This window comes from Dama dama, chromosome 5 (genome assembly GCF_033118175.1).
Source record: "Dama dama isolate Ldn47 chromosome 5, ASM3311817v1, whole genome shotgun sequence".
In the NCBI taxonomy this organism is placed as follows: Eukaryota; Metazoa; Chordata; class Mammalia; order Artiodactyla; family Cervidae; genus Dama; species Dama dama.
In genome coordinates, this window is record NC_083685.1 from 3,288,839 (window position 1) to 3,309,891 (window position 21,053).

Genomic DNA, 21,053 nt, shown 5'->3' on the forward strand with positions numbered 1-21,053 from the left:
ACATAACTACTCTGACTTAAAGTGTTAATGCAGGTGCATGGGTGAAAGCAGAGCCAAGGTAATTTGGTTCCATTCTTAGAAGATATGCTCCAAGATTGTCCTTTTAAAAAAAAAAATTAGAAGAAGATCCACTGCATCATGGAGAACTTGAAGCCGGGGCAGAGGAGGGACCATAGCCCCTGCTGAGTCAAGTTGGTGTTGTGGCTTGGTATTCGGGCTTTCTCCTCCACTGGCTCCCGTAGGAGCCATATGTGGCAAGCGCTACACCCGCACAGAAGTCTGCTTTTAAAGTCGCCCGCGGCTCTTTGCATTCGTGATAGTGCTGAGGCCACTGGATACCTCTGGAGCAGTGTGCTTGATCAGACTGTCTTTGTCCGGTTTTGCTTTCAGGCATAGTCGAGTGCAATGGAGGAGTGGCTGAAGAGGATGAGGTGGAGGTCATCCTCGAACAGGAGCCCGCTGCTGATCAGGAAGTGCCAAGGGAGGCCGTCTTGCCTGAGCAGTCCCCAGGAGAATTTGACTTTAATGAGTTCTTTAACCTTGATAAGGTGCCATGCTTGGCTTCGGTGAGTGTAGCAGCATGCTTATAATTAATCACAATTGGAGCAGCCAACTGGGGTTAAATTTGACCTGAGTCTTTCAAGATTCTATTTAAGAAAGTTTTGTTTAACAAGTTAGATGATTGGGAGTTTTTTTGACTTTTATTCTTAAATATTATTTGAATTTTTGTTGGCTTTGTTTTGACAGGCTAAGTAGAAATGATTGAGTGAGGATTCTGTACCAGTTAACTCTTTTTCCAGGATGTTAGCATTGGACTAAGAATTCTTCAGAGGTTTAAGAACATTGCTTCTGTTTTTAAATAGTTCAGTGTTTGTTGTAAAAACTTACTGTGGAGGTGGAGTTTTATAACTGGTGGTCAGTACCACACTGATCTGCATTCCTCAGGTAAAGCTGGTTAGGTGGTACCTGTGTGATGTGATGGTTCTGAAAACCTTTTGTGGAAAGGAACGTGGGACACCATCACTGTTGCTGTTAAATTGTTGAGGTCTAATCTTTCTCAACTTTTAAAGCAGAAACAATAAGATATCCCAAATCTGCACTTCGTCCCTGCCCTTGCCCCGTCCCCTTTGACCACTTAGGGATTAGCAATGCCTCATCAAATTTTCAGAGAAAATATAAAATTGTGACCTATGCCCTTAGAACTCTGTAGTTGTTGAAACAGTGCATAGGACTGATGAGATAGAATTTTTAAAGCCATTTGACCAAAAGCGTCTGTACATCTTAGACATCATTTATAGGACATAAAATACAGCTAGTAAGTTTGGTCAGTCCTTTAGAATCATTGGTTCACAGACTTTAACTTAACTTGACTCCTCAACTGTAACTGCTTCCTGGTCGATTATTACATGAGTGGACAAAACTGGGCATGACCAAGCAGGCAGTATTGTCCTGTCTCCTTAGTCATTTGCCTGCTACCCTAAAAGATGGTCGCCCAGAATAGGTGAGCAGACACTGCATAGCACTCACAGGTATAGGGTCACAGGTGAGTGCTAGGGCAGTGGAGCTTAAATTCTCTATGTTGAGGACCGGATTTTATTTCCAATCCATGCAGGACCAATGCTTTAGTATAAAGTAAAAATATCTCAGCAATGCCGGATTGCTACAAAAGTTTCTAAGCATTTACTGCAACTCTGAACTTCCCTTATTGTGGACCAGCCTGGCCCAAGACCACACTTGTCCACAGTGCTGGTCGGGAGCAGGTGGAGGGTGGCTGCAAACAACTGGCAGCTGCCTGGCTTTGCCCCTGAAGTTCTGGCACAGTTTTAACTGTTGGCCTCCTAGTCTGACATCTTGCTGACAGTGAGCTGGCTAGTAGTCCCTTGGCTCACTGTGAGCAGAAGGGCTGCACCCAGATGTGAGTTTAATTCACCTGATGTAAAACCAAGTGGTCTTTTCAAATTCTTAGGGGACAGTAATTTTTTATTTTTACTCCCACTGTGTTTAGTGACTTTTTTTTTTTTTTTCTGCATTCTCTTAGAAGACAGATGGGAATCTTATTATAAAAAGTTTTCACAGCTAAAGGTCAAAATTTAGAGGCCTGTACTTGGCTCCCAATGTGAGCACCTGTGAAACTTATCTGTGTGCCTTGACAGAGAAAGAATTCAAAGCCAAACTTTTCATGATAGGTAACAAGCATACTGTGCCGACTGTTTCAGGCTCTATATTCAACAAGTTATTTAATCCCCAGAAAAACCTTGTAAGTTCGATTACAACGGTTTCCATTTTGTAGATGAGGAAGCAGGCACAGAGAGAGGTAAATAACTTGCCTGAAGTCACATAGCTAGTAAGTAGCGGAAACTGAATTCTAGTGTTTGTACTTTCAGTTAAAAGTTCTTTACTCCAAATTCCCCACAACTACACTGCCTCTAAAATACAAAAGGGAGGAATGGAAACTGAGCACCATCTTATCCTTTAGCCCTCACCCTCAACCAAAACTTGGTTAATTCTGAATAGGAACCTAGGCTAGGAATTCTCTCCAGGTTTTTCATGGAGGTACTACTCACTAAGGTATATATTCTACAATAGGTTCACTTAAAAGCAAAGCTAGGATCAGTAAAAAGAGATGCTCTGTTTGTGCTGTATAAGCAACTAGACTCATAATTCTCAGAAAATGACCAATCAGTTGGAGAAAATAAGGGCAATATAATGTTTGAATATCAACTGACAAATGATATAAATGTTTGAGATAGTACCTGGCACTATCTTAAGGTACCTGCCAGTACCTTAGTGGGCCCCATAAATGTTGGGTATTAATTGGCATAAACAGAACTGCACCTCTATTTGTAAGTTATATTTACTAGCATTACAATACATTAGAAGCTGACAGCAACAAAAATCTGTACAAAATGAAAATTTGGATCACACGTGCAAATAATTTCAGTCAAATAAATAATTAAAAATAAGTTGATTTTAGATATGCACCTCTTACCACAGAGCCTAACACATAACAGGTACATAGCACTATGTCAAATGAAGGAAAAGGAAATCAAAACAGAAATCCCAAATCACTTAGTGATGAACAGGAACATGACAAAGAAAAACCTTGGTGGTGTAATCAAAAGTATGCTAAGAAGAAAACAGGTAGCCTTAAATGCATTCATTAGAAATCCAAAGAAAAATCAAACTAGAATGAATCAAATACAGAAATATACACGTTTCCATGAAAGTGGGAAGTAAGAAAAGCATTGATCAGTAAAAGCTAGTGATTGTCAAAGAGCAAAACTATTTCACAGTATCTGTATCAGAATAATATGAATCCTAGGATATGAGCAGTCTAAACAACCTTTGACAGACCAAACTAGCAGTCATATGGGTTACCTTAAAAATGCTATTAAAAATGTCTAGAAGGAGCAGCTGAAACATACCAGACTGCAGTTCACAGCCCCCTCTTCTTGACTAGAGGAGGCTGTGGGATGTAGTAGCATTCAGCTGAGCATTGGAACATCCCAGCTGGCTCTGTGGTAAAAAGGACTGACACGATTGACTCTTAGGATTCTTTTTGGCTTTAAAATGCTTCAGTTCTTGAAATTGGCATTTCCAGTAAACATGTATAAAAGCGACTTTGTTTCTACGTATGTTTTAGCTATAATAAAACTTAGTTTCTCTAACAAAGTTGGTCACTGATCAAAATATGGAAATGAGTTTCTCAACACTTACTGTCAAATCCTTAGAAAATATCCAGATACTTTATATTTACTTTCTTTACTTTTTCATGTTCCTCCTGTGTATCTTCTGGCTTTTCTCCTATACAGTATGATCAGAGGAAATAAAAACAAAGTACAGTACAAAGCTATTTTTGCTATTTGTAAAATTTCAAACACTTCCCAAAATTAAAATATTTTAAATAGCTGTAGCTTTTACTTTTAAAAATAACCACTTTTCACCAAGGCGGTTGTGTTTTGGGTACCATTCCCAGTTTTTCACAGTGAAACATCACTTTACGATGCTTATCTTAAAATTTATTGATTGTAAATTGGTGCACTTGAGAGTCAGCATTATTCAAGATGTGAGTGTTTACAAGTGGAATGTGATTGACTCTGCTGTAGAAACCTGCGAAGACAGAAGTATGAGTTCTAGATTTCAGATAAAACAAAGTCCTTAACTCCGTCATATATGTACAAGTCTTGGGGGAAAAAACCTGTTTGCTGTTTATGCCTTATTGTCAAGGATGGGCCTCATTTTTGGATTGATATTTGCTTTATCTTATCTTTTCTACATATTGATCAGAGCACTGCATAAAGATCAATTTGGGTATTTAATTAGATTTGTAATAGGGTACAACTGAAAATTTCTTTCCTAAAAATGCTTAAATCTAGTTTTCAAGGACTGGTAATAGAAATTACTGTTATGAAACACTGTTGAAAAATTATTTCTGATCATAATGCATCATTTAATTGCTCTTATTAAACCAACAACTATGGAGGTCAGATTTAAAAGAAAACAAACACCTGAAACTTTCCATGAAGTTCAGACAGACATTAGAGATCATTTAAAAGTTCGTCTTTCACATTTTGACACTTCCTAAACTTTGACTTGGAGATATGAGCTCTACTTTTTAGCTTTTGGGTTCTGGAATTAGCAGCATTGGATTTCACAGTGTTCATTACAACCTTGAGGATGTTGAAGTTTGAAGCAAGGGTTTTCTTTCATCAGCTCTCCACACCTGATGCTTAGTTGAAGGCCACTCATCAGCTTGGCAGCGGAATGCTTTACTTTGGTACTGATTTGGATTTTGAAACTGCTCTCAGAACACTCATGGATTTTCTAAATGAGGCAAATGATAGAAAATCAGAATACTTTCTGTGGCACAGAGGTTTTGCTTTATATGCTTAGAGAGTACATGGTTATGCCCAAGTTTGGGTTACTCAGAAACGATCCAGGAGGGGAAGAAAAGTTAAAGATGTTCAAAATCCTAAGTTCTGAGGGTGTTTGCCTTCAGGTCAGCAGCATCAAAGGAAGTTTCAAAGTAAGTGACCCTTTCTTAAAATTTGAACCTTCTTGTCCTTTTCACCTGGAAACTGTTATCTTAGCTTCTTTCATTTCTCCCTTTAGATGATAGAAGATGTTTTGGGAGAAGGTTCCGTCTCTGCCAGTCGGTTCAGTAGATGGTTCTCTAACCCAAGCCGATCAGGAAGCCGATCCAGCAGCCTTGGGTCAACACCTCATGAAGAACTGGAGAGACTTGCAGGTACAGTTGCTTCAGATTCTGCCCTGGACATAGACTTGAGCTTTCCTTGATATGGCTCATTTCATCTTCATTAGTCAAGGGTCCATCAGCATTCATGGGTTTCTGGATACTGAAAAATATCCTTCAATTTGTGTCCTTTTAATACTGTTGAAAATGCGTTTCTGTGCTTTATTGAGGACCAATTAATTATACATATATTAACTTGCCATATTAGGTTTGGAACAAGCCATCCTCTCTCCTGGACAGAACTCGGGGAATTATTTTGCTCCTATACCATTAGAAGACCATGCCGAAACTAAAGTGGATATTCTAGAAATGCTACAGAAAGCCAAAGTGGATTTAAAACCTCTCCTTTCCAGCCTTTCTGCAAATAAAGAAAAGCTTAAAGAGAGCTGTAAGTGTCTGTTAGAGTCTGTTTTAGGTATTTGAAACATTTGGATGCTCAGTCTTAATTAAGGCTGAATCTGTTCTAACCGACTGCTATTTCATCAAAAGTCGGTTTTGTTTAATGTTCTTCAAAAACACTTTTTATCAAACAGTACCAGCTCTTTTGAGAATCTACCAGATCAGCAGGTCATGAACTCTGTGGCAAGAACCTTTCTTCTAAGTCCTGCTCATCTGGAGCCTGAGTATAACCCTCCAGCGTATTTAGTCCTCCTGAGCGTAACTTGGCAGCTGCTCACACCTCTGCCCCAGCCTGCCATGTTCTTGCTTAGGTTATGAGCCCTGAACATGCAGCCTTCACGGCAGAATAACCATCGTGCAGGCAGCAATCCTGTCCTCGTTGGGCCGTCTGGGATTCCTGTCCCTCATAACGAGCCTCCAGAAGACTCTTTGTAATAGACATCCTCCTGCAGGGTCTCAGAGCCTTCAGTTTGTCTGTTTTTGGTACAGTCTTTCCTGACAACTTCACTCAACTGTGAAATAAATCATTTTCACCTTATCCACCACAGAGTACAAAGAGAATTCCTACTACATACTCCTTTGCTTGGCTTAACGTAGACTTTCTCAACCTTTCAGCACATTCAGGGGTTGTGCTTTCCGTGGAGGAGGTGGAAGCAGGGCTCAAGGGCTTGAAGGTTGACCAGCAAGTGAAGAATTCGACTCCCTTTATGGCAGAACATTTAGAGGAGACCCTAAGTACTGTGAGCAGCAATAGACAGCTCAAAAAAGACGGAGATATGACTGCGTTCAACAAGCTAGTGAGCACCATGAAGGCAAGTGGGACTTTGCCTTCTCAGCCTAAAGTCAGTGTAAGTATTTGGCACAAACCCCAGCCTTTTCTGCTTTTCTCTCTTTTTATTCCACTTCCCATCCAATAAATGGATTTTTAAAAAGGTATTCTGAGTAAGCTGGAAATTCTTTAGTAGTCATTTGATCCTCGATGCTTTTGTGTGTTCTCTAATTACCACTATACTGTTTGTTACTTGAAAAAGCAGGATTATCTGTATGTATTCTGCGTGACAGTATAGAAATTAATAGATTCAGATATAACTTGCTTATCTTAATTCAGTGCTGAAAAAAAAATGTTGTAAAAATACATTTTGGGATGAACTCTAGAGAAAGTTTTCTGTTTATTCAGCTGTTGTTGTTTAGTCGCTAAGTCATGTCTGACTCTTTCGCAACCCCACGAACTATAGTCCACCGGGCTCCTTTGTCCCTGGGATCTCCCAGCAAGAATACTGGAGTGGGTTGCCATTCCTTCTTCAGAGATCTTCCCTACCCAGGGATGGAACCCACATCTCCTGCATTGGCAGGAGGATTCTTTACCATTGAGCCACCAGGGAAGCCCTTATTCAGCTACTTAAGTTAAAATAATTTACCATATTTTTATAGTAAAATCTTTTCACAACTTCTAATTACTCCCAGATACCTGGGATTACTTGCTTTTTTGATTAGGTAGTTGACAGATATACATGGCATTTGTATAGTATCTAAGATGGATTTTTCAGGACAATTACATTCTGTTTATTTACTAATAGAAAAAGCTATGACTCCAAACTTATACAACACCTTTAGGCTTGAAGTTGGGTTACAAGGTGATTGTATGTCAGTAAATGCAGGTGTGTAGCCCGTACTGGTCTTCCTCATAACACATTTAGAGTGTGCCTCTCAGCCACAGTCTATGTGTTACTATTGCTAACCCTTGATGATTACAGAGTGAAAGGGAAACAGTAAATCGAATAATATTAATTAAAAAAAAAAAACATAGACTCACTCTAGTTGCTGAGTTATCGCAAATTTACCAAATTGAGGTTTGCCTCTTGTTTTTCTTGACACCTTCCTGTCTGGGAACTACTGGTTAACCATGGGGGAAGCATCTGTTTCATTGTCCCTTGTACCAAGGAAGAACAGCTGATTTTTGATGTTTTGAATCTGACTCACTGTTAGTGATAAATCCTAACAGAGATACCATTGTTCCTGGCCTACCTACCTGACTCTCTACCTCCAGAAGGAGACATCTCAGATAGGTAGAGTTATTCCTGTGTATCTGACCACACCATGCCAGTTACAGGGGAATGTTCCTTGTAAGCTGCTTTAAATAATTTCCATGCAAGGAACTATTATATGTAAATGCTTTCAAATGAGAACCAGATTACTTGGCTGTAAACGGTCCTGTTCTGCTTTCTTGCTACCTTTATGTCTTGGTGATTAGGTGCTGACTACAGCAGTGTGGGTCAAATCTTGTAAATAGCTTGTTTTAGTGTAAGTAAAGAAATGGGAGTGGGGGTGGGGGGCGGGGGGCGGGGTTGTTCAACTGTTTACCTTATGATGCTTTTGAACATTTTGTTTCAGATATGATTCTAGGGTTTGATATTACACAGTTGCCCCTGAGCTGTGAGGATAACTTGCTTGATGTTGGGGATTCAGTGCTCTGAAATATATCTGGCTTCAGCTGAGGGAATGAGCCTCAAACAGATGCATAAAGGAGTGGATGATATAATTTAAGGTGCTAGGCAAAGAGTAACACAAACTCAGCCTAGGAAGAAGAACAACAAGGAAATAATCTATTAAGTGCACCAGGCATTATCCCAAAATACTGCTTAATTTGCATGTTGCTGTTTGTCACGGACTGCTTCCAAGCCTTCAGTTACTACCACTGTGTCTGTTATGTGTACTATTTCTGATCTGCCTCCAACCATTTTGGTTCATTGATATTGTTTATCCCCAAAAGAGGACATATTGGTTCAATCTAAACTCTATTTCAAATTAAGCTGTAGACTCTATCCTCCAAATATAGCAAGCCATCTAGTATAAAGTTGTGTGTTTGTTTTTGCTAGTTGGAATTAAATGACTCTTGAGGAGGTCTTATTAAAATCATTTACAGTCAGTTCCAATTCCAAAACCAACAATGAAACACTTGCATATTTTGGGGCTATTTGTCATGCCTGAGGACACTGCTGTGGACCTTCACAGTTCCAGCTGGTGGAAGGGAAACAACAGAGAAAGCACTCAGGCAGAGCTAAATGGACACACAAGGGTGTCCTGAAGCACCAGAGGTAATATAGGTTGGATGCAAAATATAACTGCTACTGCATTAAAAGAACTGAAAGTGGAAGATTTTAATTTCACCCTGAACAGGAGACCCACTTTGGAATAGCTGTTTAAGCTTTATTATTTTTATTTTTTTAACTCTATTATTTTTAAATTTCCTAAAACATGAAACTCTGAAAAATAACGACTTTGGCCAAACTCGCATTTTTTTGGTACCATCTATGATCTGTAAATCTTGTTAAAGATAATAGCTAGCAAAGGTTGCCGCGAATATTAAAATCTGTAAGTTATCAAAATTTCCTACTTGTGGCCTCTTACTAAACAAGTGTTCCCCCATTTCGCCATTTTCTTTTTCCCGTCTTTTGGACGCAGTATTAGAAATAGTGAAATGGACTTAGGGTTACCAGAGAGGAAAAGACCTTGTCTGAGGGTCTCTGAATGGACTTTGCATGTACATGTGAAAATTCTTCCTGTTCCGAGATCTCTGGGACCTGTGCGATAAGAGAGTGGGACAAGTTGATCTAAGTTTTCTATGATTTGGACATCATCCTGCTGTTAAGTGCCAACTCCCTGAGGAGTTTTTAATGTTTTCTTGTGGTCCCTAATTAATCTATAAGTTAAGTATGTGAGAAGGTTAAAACCAGTTTTCCTTTGACTTTTTTAGCGAACCCTTGAAAGCCATTTGATGTCCCCTGCTGAGATTCCAGGCCAGCCTGTCCCTAAGAACATCTTGCAGGTACTTCACAATCTTATACAAAGGCCTTGGAGTCCTGAACAGTAGTCCTCCAAACTGGTTTTGTGTAGTGGGCCAGCTTTGGGCCATAGAGAATGATCTGTGTTGCCTGGCAACGAAGGATACGGTTTTGCTGCCTGACATAGTTCTCTGTAGCTACAAATGTGGGGTGGGTTGGTGGCTAAAAAAAATGATCAAGTAAAGCCATTGGTTTCCTGTTTGCAGGTTTGCAATTTCTTTGGAAATTTAAAGTATCTAACCTATATTTATAGCACTAACTTAAAGGAAATGTTGGTAGCTGAACGTTCAGAGAAATTTGTTGCATGCACATGTGCCAAGTCCTTCAATGAAGCAGGAGGGAGATTCATCATTGGCTTCCAAATTCATAATCCACAGTCTGTGACTAGGAGAAAGAACTAGGTTTGTTCACAAGGATTTGACTTTTCTGCCTCTAGGAACTTCTGGGCCCACCTGTTCAGAGACCTGCTTCTTCCAATCTCCTGAGTGGCCTTATGGGGAGCTTGGAGCCTACAACATCATTACTGGGCCAGAGAGCACCCTCTCCTCCATTGTCACAGGTGTTTCAGACGAGAGCAGCCTCAGCAGACTACCTTCGTCCCAGAATACCATCACCAATTGGTAAATGCTTTTGTGCACAGGTGTCCATCTGTCATTTTCCTTCTCCTTCCCTTCGGTTATACTCATCTCCTAAAAGTGGCAAAGTCTTTTTCATTGGTACCCTTGAAGAGTTTAAAAAGAAACGTGCTGATTTGTTATGCTTTTTTCAGGGGGTGGTAAGGACACAAGTGGAAGATAATTATCTAGCTGCCCTTCTGGATAAATAGGTTTATGTTACAGTTTTATATTTTTTCTCTGGAGAACTAAATTGGATCCAGCTCTTTAGTCATCTTCCTTATTTGGGAAATTCAACTGAAAAAAAATTAATTTGGCTCCTTAGGTTTTTCCTTCATAGAGAAGTCAGACTAGTGGCTCTCTGCCAACCTGATGAAGCTATACACAACCAACTATGAGGTATTATGGCTGATTCAGAACACGAATGGGAGAAGCACTTCCAGAAAGCTGTGTTAGCAAAAGTGTCGTGCAGGATCTGTGTTCCTGTACCCTTGATTACTCTAGGCCGCTGGCTGTTGTGACCCCTGCCAGTCATTGTGAGAGAAAGTTTTTGTAATCTTTCCAGTTAGGGAGATCTAATGGAAAGAGAGTGAACCTCAGAACACTGGTGTCTGCTTTGGTACCAGCTGGTGTGGTTACAGTGAGCCAGGTCACTGGCTCAAGCTGTTCTCTCCCAGATAGAGGTCTCGGCTCTGAAGAGACAGCTTAGTGGGGGATGGATGCGCCAGCAGCTTGAATTGTTAAGTGCTCAGATAGAGGTCCGTGAGGTCCCCACTGTAGGGGCATGGAAGAAGAGGGACATCATCAGCTCAGGAAATCAGTCCTTCATGAAAGAGATGGTACTCAGCGAGGAGCATCGTGCAGTAGAGATAATGCCTCTCTGAGGGACAGGTGCTACCTTGACACACATTAAATCTGTAACCTTCCCAACAGGTTTCACGTCAGGACCACAGCAGCTTCTCGGAGATCCATTCCAAGGCATGCGCAAGCCCATGAGCCCAGTCACAGCCCAGGTCTGGCTGAGCTCTTTCTCGAACTAGTCTTTTGCTTGCTTTCCACCCTTGTTGTTGCTTGTGGGATACAGAATTAAATGACTATAATGCTTGGAAGTGGTTTTGAACTGTAACTCAAGCTCAGTGAAGGCTAGAAAATTGGTGAAGTTATATCATCATATAAAGTCATAAATCACTAACATCCAGTTCAGTGGATGGCAGCACAGTTTAGGCAGGTTTGCAGTATCTTAGTTTCTCTTAGCTGCTGCTTAAAACATACCTCTTCTGAAAGATCAAAGAGAGACCTTTGTAGAAGGTGCACTGACTCATTCTTCTGCTAACTCCCCCTCTGCCACATCTGTCCAGCAGATGAGCCAGCTAGAATTGCAACAGGCAGCTTTGGAGGGGCTGGCCGTGCCACATGACCTCGCGGTGCAGGCAGCAAACTTCTACCAACCTGGTTTTGGCAAACCGCAGGTGGACAGAACCAGAGATGGATTCAGAAACAGGTAAATTTCTAATCCTACCCTTGTGGAGATTTGCAAATGAGTTATCCACAGTATCATTTCTGTTGTACACACTGATACACTGTACAACATATGGTGACAATTCTTACCTACCGAATGTTCATCAGAGGAAATTGTATTGCAGGGGCATAGGCTTTTCATCCTATATAATTTTACTTATATTCTTCATTTAAAGGGTTCATTTTTACAGATGTAGCTGGCATAGCTACTTATTTCCTGTTATACTTATGAAATGATGAAAAGTAAAACTCCACCTCACTTCCTCACCCTCAGGCTCCTTATTGAGTATCAAACTATCCCTTGAGTCAGGTTTGTTGATCAAATAATTTCTGACTTCACTCTGCTCCCATCTTCTCCACCAGTTTCAACAGGTAGTGAAATGAAATGAACCATAAGTTGGGGAAGAAAGGGTAGCGATACTGTCCTTTTTTTATTGTAAAGTAAAACAGGCAGAAAACTGCATGAAGCAAATGTATAGCTTACTGTAAGGCAGACTCCCTTGTCAGCTCCCCAGAAGCCCTCCCTCTGCCTTGTCCCAGTACCCCTTTCTCCAGAAGTGATCACTGTCCAGTCTCTCAAAGAAAAGTAGTCACCACCTTATATTTTTAGTTTATCACCAAAGTGGGCATCCTTAAACACTGTACTCCCACCCCATATAGTATTTGGTACTTGAAACTTATTTGTTTTGATGTGATTATTAAAAATGCTGCCTCAGTGTCTTACTTCATCTGGTTATATGTTGACACTTTCAGAAAACACTGGAACTAGTAAGTACCCCGTTCTCTTGCATAAATGTACCCGCCCTGTAAGAGCCCTCCAGCCTATACAAAGAGCTCACAACTGGTCTGCTGAGCCCCTTCACTGGACTTCTCTCTACAGCATAACAATTTGTGGACCTTCAAAGCACTTTAGATATCCACAACTTAATTTGCTCTTGGCAACAACTCTGTGAGGTAGATGGGATAAAGAACTGCATTTGACAGATACGGAAACTTAGGTTTTCAAATGTGACTCACTTGAAAGTAGCAGGAAGATCCAAGACTGTCGATTTTTGGATCAGATGGTAGGCCCTCCATGTACTCCCTGTGTACAGCTGTGTCCCCAACAGACACGATTTCTCCTCGTCTTGCTTTTCTCACCTTAGTCACTCAGAGCACTCTCTCCCCTCGCCGTCTTACTTGGTCTCAGTGTGGCAGCACTGGGGCTTACCTGATACAGGCTGGAGTTTAGGGTTCCCTTCTGCGTTTGAGTCAGTGAACTTCAGAATCATTGACTGTCCTTGGGCTTTGGCCTCTGCAGTACAAGGTCTGACATCACTGAAAGGCAGTGAAGCTTTGATTAGCCAGTGAGCTCACATAATTCATTCTTCTCTCAGCCTATGTGGTCATCAACTCTCCTGTTCTCTTCCAAGTTAGGAGAGAATAAGTAGAATGTCTGGGGAGGGAAGGAAGTCTGCTCTTCTAAACTTGCTTTGGGAGGCCTGGGGCCAGCCCTCCGTGTAGACCCGGAGTGGCAGGGAATGCTCCAGGTGACTGGGCCCTAAAATAGCTCAGTCTTGGTGCTCTGTTTGACTTGAACTGGTGTTTCTCAGAGCCTCAGTTCTATGCCAGGGATTTGTGGTACTCGCTGTTGCTCCCTACCCTCTGGAGCACAGCCTGCCCTATAGAATGAAGGCCCTCCAGCCTGCCTCACTGGCATAGTCAGCAGTAAACTACACACCAGCCTGGGTGACCCTACACTCCCAAGACCTTCCCACGTCCCTGCACCTGTTCCCTCTGCCCCTTGTTTTCCCATCGTACTCTGCTGGTACCCTTGACGTGCCGTGTTTGCCCTAGATTAGTATCTCCCCCATTAGATGACAGCTCTTAACAAGGCCCAGGATTATGTGTCATTAAGCTTTTGTCTCTCCTCAGAACTTGGCATATAGTTTTGCATACGTGAAACACTTATTAAATGCTTGGGAAATTGAAGAAAGGAAATGGGATGTTGCCTAGGCCGGCCTTGAGTTTTATGCAGTTTAAACTTGGGAGTCTGAGCAGCTAGGGACTCACACTGATAACTGGTTTTTGTTTATAGGCAACAGCGAGTGACCAAGTCACCAGCACCCGTGCACCGAGGGAATTCCTCTTCCCCTGCCCCAGCTGCCTCCATCACAAGCATGGTCAGTGACCTCTGCCCTTACGCATGACTCCTAGGCTTCTTCCTGCTTGGCTGTGCCTGTGTCACTGTGTACCCCACATTGTCCTTGAGTGCCTTCCCTAGGAGTCAGTGGTTTAACAGACATTTATACCTGCCTGTTTATTAGGTCCTCCCCTTTCAGAATATAGTCTCTTAGGATTCTAAGTTCTAGTGAAGCCCCCATGTTGGGGAAAGTGTGTTCCAGCAGACAGAAGAGTCAGGGCCAGAGCATACAGGGTGGTGTGGTTTGTTCTGATGAATGATCACTGGAGTGGGGAGCAGAGGGATGAACGTGACGGATGGGAAGTGAGGAAGATGGGTGATGGGAGCTAGAGCATGGGGAGTCCAGTAAAACATGGTGTGAGTCCACAAATTTAGATTTAGGTTTCAGTGAGAGTTAAGGCTGGGCAGAGTGGTTTGCTTATTTGCGGTGACAAGTCAAGCTTTACAACTGACTCATGAACCAGCATTATTTATTTTTCTAGGTTTCACTTACCCCGCAGACCTTTATCACCTATTCAAGGCTGAATAAGATAAGGGGAAAAGACTATTATTCTGTACTTTAGGACCTCAAGTGGTCTTGGCACCAAGCACCTTGAAGGCAGGATCTAGGAGCTTTTCTGTTCGTAATTCATGCCATGTCTCCTGTCATCAAGGATACGGGGTTGTTTAATGAGAAAAGTTTTCATGCACAGTAAAAACATCAATGTAAAAATTGGCAGTAAAGGGGTGGGAACAAATGACCCCAAATGGTGAGTACTGGTGCAGAGGAGACCATCAAGAAGCTACTTGGGTTTTCTGGTAGCCAAGTTAAGGTGGGAAACGTTAAGACTACAGAAGAATTTAGGTTCTGTGGTTGCATCTGAAATGTCCTTTCCCAGCTTAGGGGAGGGGGCCTGCTGTTTCAGGGTTTTCTCCAGGCCATGTTTTTCCCCCTTCCCAGCCTAACTCTGGGCTGGGGAATGGCTGGACCAGAGGCTGCATAGGCAGGTAGAAGTTCCTGTGCTGTAACTACCTTTGTGTGCTAGCTGCATCTCGGCTTTGATTAAAGTGAACTGTGAGCAAGGGATGGCGCACTGGGGACACCACCTGTCCAGCCCATCCTGATGCTCTTCTTCCAGCAGCTAGAGGCCAGAACGTTGGAGTTGGCCTCTGCCACGTGCTCCCAAAAGGGGACTCTTCAGCTTCAGTAGTTTGGCCACTTGATTAGGGAGAGGCAATTAAAGAATGTGTGAATACTGTTTTCCTCTACAGCTTTCTCCTTCCTTCACTCCTACCTCAGTGATTCGTAAGATGTATGAGAGCAAAGAGAAAAGCAAGGAGGAGCCAGCCTCTGGAAAAGCAGCTCTTGGTGACAGTAAAGAGGACACTCAGAAGCCCAGTGAAGGTACTTCAGAGCTGTTGAGGCTGTGTGACAGAGCACCAGCCTGCAAAGCCTTGGCCAAGGCCCCTGCTGCTCTGGACCTCAGTTCTGGGTCTAACAGGAGGAGCGGACCAGCTCACAGTCACTTAGCCACTTGAAATTCTGACCAGTCTAATAGTGGCATGAGTGCTGGCATTAGGAAGAACAAGCATTCAGGATCCTTATTTAGGCTTGAATTATGAGTACATTTATTTGGCAAATTAATAAAAGTTCAACCAGTTTTATTTCTGAAAGGTTCTCTCCAGTCTGGAGACTATTACCCAGTAAGATCTGTGCAGTGGGAGAAGCATATAGGAAGGAAGTGTGTGAGGCTTTCAGAAATACGTGGAAAAATATAAGAGGTTTTTAGGGGTTACACAGTTGGGATTGTTAAGGACATAGTGAAACAGATTCTAATAAGTGAGGTTTACATAGGTCTATAGTATTGGTCTAAGAGCTTTCTGCCTGTGAGAAAGCTTCTGGGGAAAGGAAGGAAATCCTGTTGGTCCTATTAAGAGGCAATTCAGATTCCTTCATCAGACAATAATCACTCTTTAGGCTTTCTGTTGTGATGAATTTGCATAATTTTACTCAATTGACTTTCCCCTTAGGCTGAAAAGCATGTTAATCGCAAGCAGCCGACACTAGGACAGGACCAGCTCCCACGGAGAGCCAGAGCACAGCCCTAACTATGGACGGAGCCAAGTGCCCGACCAAGTCAGGCCAGCAGACCTGATGTGCCAGGCTTGCTCTCCCATAGCTGTTCTTGGATTGGGAAGAACAAAGATGGATCCTTTTTTTTTTTCTTTCTTTTTTTAAAGTTATCTCATTTACAACTTCAGAGTCTTTGAATTTTTAGAGTGTAGCAACACTAAATTCTTCCAGCAAACTGTTGGAAGACTGGAAAACTTGGAATCTACTCCAAGGTCTGTTCCTAACTACCCATGACTTTGACTAGGCCAGTTCATAAGGCAAAAAACAGTGAGCCCTACAATGCAGTCCTCTAAATCTGTTGAGGAGATCAAATGATTGTGAGTTTTCTAACAAATGAGTTACTGATTCATTGGGAAGACAAAAAAAGTTTGTGAATACCAAAATATTCTGTCTGGATCCTTACAGAGAACCTCCTGTCATCCAGCTCTGTGCCCACTGCTGATCGGGACTCTTCTCCCACCACAAATCCCAAATTGTCAACCCTGCAGCGATTTTCCTGTTCCACCCCACTGTCCCAGACCAACCGTTACACCAAAGAACAAGATTATCGACCTAAAGCAACTGGGAGGAAGACACCCACCCTGGCATCCCCAGTTCCAGGAACACCTTTTCTCCGCCCTGTCCACCAAGTTCCCCTGGTCCCCCACGTCCCCATCGTTCGGCCTGCTCACCAGCTTCACCCAGGGTTGGTCCAAAGGATGCTGGCCCAGGGAGTACATCCACAGCATCTTCCAAGTTTGCTCCAAGCTGGTGAGTTTCTAACTTCGCGTGAGTTGTTAGAACTGAAGTGCTGTACCTTTGGAGGGTTTTATCCCTAGACAGACATTCCATCGGGTCCAATCTGATCTATTCCTTAGTCCATTGAAAGATTAGGAACCTATCTTGAGCATTCTTCATGCTTAAGGAACCTTCAGATCAACAATACTGTATAGTCAAGCTTGAAGATTTTCAGGTAGATTATTTCTGACGTTTCTTCTTTCTGCCCAATAGGTGTGCTTCCCCCTGGGATTGACCTGACTCATTTACAGGGACTATCTGGCCCAATCCTGAGTCAACCCTTTTACCCTTTACCTGCCACTAGTCACCCTCTCCTAAACCCTCGTCCTGGGACACCTCTGCATCTGGCAATGATGCAGCAGCAGCTGCAGCGCTCAGGTAGGTTCAGGAGAGGACCAGATGAGCTGAGGATTAGGAGTTTTTGAACCAGTTTCCAGTGAAGGGGATAAAACGACACTATTTACTAATATATCCTAGCAAGATTGTATTGGGAATTCCTGTGAAGACAATTGGAAAGCCAGGTGTACTAAAAAAAAAAGCCTGGCTTTTTTTGTTTTTTTTGGTCTGTTTGCCTCTTTGGAGAGGAGGCTGAGATTCCTTCTGACAGATTCAGCATAGGGAGTGCCCAGAGTAGATACTCTCCCCAGCTTGTGTCTTTGCTTCTGCTAGTCATGGGGAGTAGGGGGTGTGTCATCCAGGATGAACTGTCAATACAAATGGCTTCTGAATAGCTCAGCTTTTCCAAGGTACTATTCTGGCATTTTGGAAAGGAGTTTCCAAAAGAAGTCTAGATTCAATCACCTTGTTAAGACCTGTTTGTAGTTTTGTGGATAGTGAAGCAGGGCCTAGTGGAGAACTACTTCCCCTCCTTGTGCTCTGAATGAGAACCTTCCTTCGTATCTCCATAGTTCTTCATCCTCCAGGCTCTGGTTCCCAGGCTGCTGCTGTCAGCGTTCAGACGACTCCTCAGAATGTGCCCAGCCGGTCAGGCCTGCCCCATGTGCACTCCCAGCTCGAGCAGCGCCCCAGCCAGAGGAGCAGCTCCCCTGTGGGCCTCGCCAAATGGTTTGGCTCAGACGTGCTACAGCAGCCCCTGCCCTCCATGCCCACCAAAGTCATCAGTGTAGATGAACTGGAGTACCGACAGTGAGCAGGGCAGGCAGGCTCACTCGCTCACCAAAGCCTGGACCTGTGGCGGCACCCTGGTCAGGACTCTGCTTCCTCATCTCACATTGGTTTACGGCTTTTACTTTGTAGCACTCTTGTGTGAAGCTGTTTAGGGGCACCCAGGCATCTGGTGTGGTCTGCGTTATCGTTATGATGGAAGGAACTTAACCAGTCAGTGGAGCCTACATGGTTTGAATACAGGATGCAGTATTGTCAGTCCTAGAAAGTCTTTTTTTGTAAGATATGTGAATGAAGTGTTGGTGTCTTCACCAAGAGGTGGCACCTTAAGGGTTCTGAGGAAATAAATGTATAGACCCTTATGTACAGACCTGTGTATAAACAACTTTTGTACATACATATAGGGATAGCTTTTTTGAAATTATACAGCTGTACATAAAAGTAGCTGGTATTAGTTAAGCCTGTGTCAACATTTTGGATTTTCTTTTTCACTTGTACAGTTGGGGCTTTTTCTTTTGGTTGATTAAAGTTGCATATGCTAAGTGTGTGAATGAAGTGAATGGCACTGTTGTGTTTATTTCTTCCTGAATCCCTTCCTCTTCAGTAGGTTCTTGAGGGAAATTACCTTGAGTTTTTTCTGTAAGACTCATGGAACTGAACTCTGATTAGGAGGAGGAAGCCATGACCCTCTTTCTTGAGCCTTAATGACCCCAATGGGTGAGTTTAGACTGAGCTGACCCTATAGGTAGTCTTGTGGCTAATATCAGATGATAGTGTGTAATTTCTAAAATTAAACCCACCTAGTGAAAATAATTTATTGGGTAATCAGGTATATGGTCATTTGTCACATTCACTGGGGCAAAGTCAATGGTTGGCTTCCTGTTCTCCAGGTCAGAGTCCCCAGTAGGGAAAAATGGAGCCTTAGAATTCTGATTCACTCCAGAATTGTTTCCATATAGAACTTCCCTCAAGACTCTGGTGCCTGTGTCAATTTCTTCTGTGTTCTTACTCCTCCGTTCCGTTATTCTGTGTACCGTAACTACATGCACAACACTGGGGGAAAAAAAGGATTCTGCCAGAATACTGTACTCTAACTATGGCCTTGAGTCCCCTTTCCTGACTGAAGGGTTTTTTATTCCTCCCAATCTAAGGGGACAAATCTCAAGCTCCTCGAATTAACTCAGCCGATTTCTCAGTTCTTGTCCATTTAGGGCCCTCAACTCTAGTTTGACTTCATAGTAGAGGCTCAAATAATGAGACCATTCTGATTCACGAGTGAAGTTAGCAAGATGACTGGATTTTGACTTAAAGGTTAACAAAAACAGCCTAAGGGTTAGGGGTGCAACCTATAAACCTGGAGCTTCCCACCCTGCCCTATACTTCCAAGAACACAAAGCAGGTCGCTTTTCAACAAAACCTGCTTTGTGGATTGAGCATGAGGTCTGTCTCTTCATAGCACTTAGCACTTCCAACTTTACCCCCTCCCTCCCTGCAGTGGGATCTGCTGAGTGAGTCAACTTCAGAAATAAGCCCTGTTTAGAATTCTCACAAATGCTTTGTTTCATAAACAAAGACTCTGGAAAACAATCTGAAGCAACAGTGGCAGAACAGAAACCTGAATCCAATTCTGTCTTTCTTGTATGTCCTTTCACCTCCTTTCCTTTCATGTTGAACCAACAGTCCTAGGTGTGGAGTGGGGAGGATTGGTTTGAAGCTGATAGTGAGGAATTCCTTTTTAGGCCAGAAGCTAATACGACAGACATGAACAAATGTAGCCCCACCAAGCAAAGGGCAAAGCCAGTAACTGGTGAGATGGAGTCAGAAGAAAATAAAGGAGTGCTGCTAAGAATAGCACAGCAGAAGCTAAATACATAGATCTTAAAACTATTTTCGTGAATGGGAGTAGAGGCAAAAAAGGAAGTGAATACAGTCTTCAGAAACTAAGAGCAAGCTATGGAGTAAGGAGAACATGACGACATGATGTCTCAGCTAATAAGCCACCTTACATGCAGCAACTCTGGGAAGTCTAGCAGGCATGAGACAAGCTTAGAAGCAATCAAGGCTGGAAGGATGTGCAAAGCCTCCTCAAAGTAAAACAGCAGAGGGCCACAGAGAATGAGGGGTCAGGTAGGAGAGAACAATGCCCCTGTCCCTAAGGAAGCAGTTAAGCAACCAGTACTTTGGAAATTAGTAATAATGAGAAGGGGGGAAATGGGAAAGTACAGGAACGTCCGTGCTGTCCAGTGGTTAAAACTCCACACTCCCAATGCAGGGGCCCTGGGTTCAATTCCTTGTCAAGGAACTAAGATCCTGTGTGCTGTGAGGCACAATGAAAAAAAAAAAAAGCTAAATTTTTCTTTAAATGGGAAAGTACAGCCAGGTCTTCTTATAGGAGATATCTTATAAGACAGTCTCATAAGGTAGAAAGGAAGTCAGGTCCACTGGCCTATAAATGAAAGGGATAAACTCCAGGAATGAAGATAACATACTGGAATAAATGGACTCTTCAATATTCTACTCCCTTTACTAACAGCTGGTTCAAGAATGGGTATGAGACACAAACAGGAACTGGCTGTGCAGCTTCTGGGAAATGGCTTCACCAAAAGTTAAGATTCAGCCTTCTAGCATCCTCTGGATACTGGTATAAAGCCCAAGGCCATAAAGATATTGTTCGACTGTGAGGGGAGCCATTTGCCTAGCAAAGCAGTGGACAGGGTGGCATCATGGAAAGAACTTAGATCATCAGTGACCTACCAGCTAGCCCATCTGAGCTCCAGAAAACTTATGTGAGAGACCAAGTTTTCTTCCATTTCAGCTGGTTAAGTTATTGTCTGCTATTAAACACAGCTTAATACTTTTGGCCACCTGATGCGAAGAGCCGACTCATTGGAAAAGACCCCAATGCTGGGGAATATTGAAGGTGGGAGAAGGAGATGACAGAGGATGAGATGGTTGGATGGCATCACCAACGCAATGGACATGAATTTGAGTAGGCTCCGGGAGTTGGTGATGGACAGGGAAGCCTGGCATGCTACAGTCCATGGGGTCGCAGGAAGTCGGACACAACTGAGCTGAACTGAACTGAAACACAGCTAAAAGAATTCGAAAAGAAAAATGGAAATTCAAGCCATGTTGTGACAGTCAAACAACCCTAGTCTTGGAGTTCAGGAAGAGAAAGATTTATCCTGTAGGAATAACCCTCCTTGGTGGCCCTACCCCAGGCAGCATT

The 21,053-nt window shown here is 42.7% G+C and overlaps 1 protein-coding gene across 6 annotated transcripts in view; it reads left to right on the forward strand.

The window, feature by feature from the left end:
* The window catches only part of EIF4ENIF1 (eukaryotic translation initiation factor 4E nuclear import factor 1), a 38,797-nt gene extending 20,418 nt beyond the window's left edge, over positions 1 to 18,379 (forward strand). For 3 of the 6 annotated variants that reach the window (XM_061141501.1, XM_061141500.1, XM_061141502.1), the window contains exons 7-19: positions 391 to 566; positions 5,113 to 5,248; positions 5,463 to 5,642; positions 6,269 to 6,501; positions 9,408 to 9,479; positions 9,932 to 10,115; positions 11,043 to 11,122; positions 11,468 to 11,610; positions 13,705 to 13,789; positions 15,061 to 15,193; positions 16,328 to 16,672; positions 16,913 to 17,077; positions 17,608 to 18,379. In XM_061141501.1, the coding sequence (XP_060997484.1) occupies positions 391 to 566; positions 5,113 to 5,248; positions 5,463 to 5,642; positions 6,269 to 6,501; positions 9,408 to 9,479; positions 9,932 to 10,115; positions 11,043 to 11,122; positions 11,468 to 11,610; positions 13,705 to 13,789; positions 15,061 to 15,193; positions 16,328 to 16,672; positions 16,913 to 17,077; positions 17,608 to 17,849 (2,174 nt within the window). In that variant the 3' untranslated portion in view covers positions 17,850 to 18,379. The remainder of the gene's footprint in view (positions 1 to 390; positions 567 to 5,112; positions 5,249 to 5,462; positions 5,643 to 6,268; positions 6,502 to 9,407; positions 9,480 to 9,931; positions 10,116 to 11,042; positions 11,123 to 11,467; positions 11,611 to 13,704; positions 13,790 to 15,060; positions 15,194 to 16,327; positions 16,673 to 16,912; positions 17,078 to 17,607) is intronic. The other 3 variants (XM_061141503.1, XM_061141504.1, XM_061141505.1) reach the window with 3 other exon arrangements.
* The last annotated feature ends 2,674 nt before the right edge of the window (positions 18,380 to 21,053 follow it).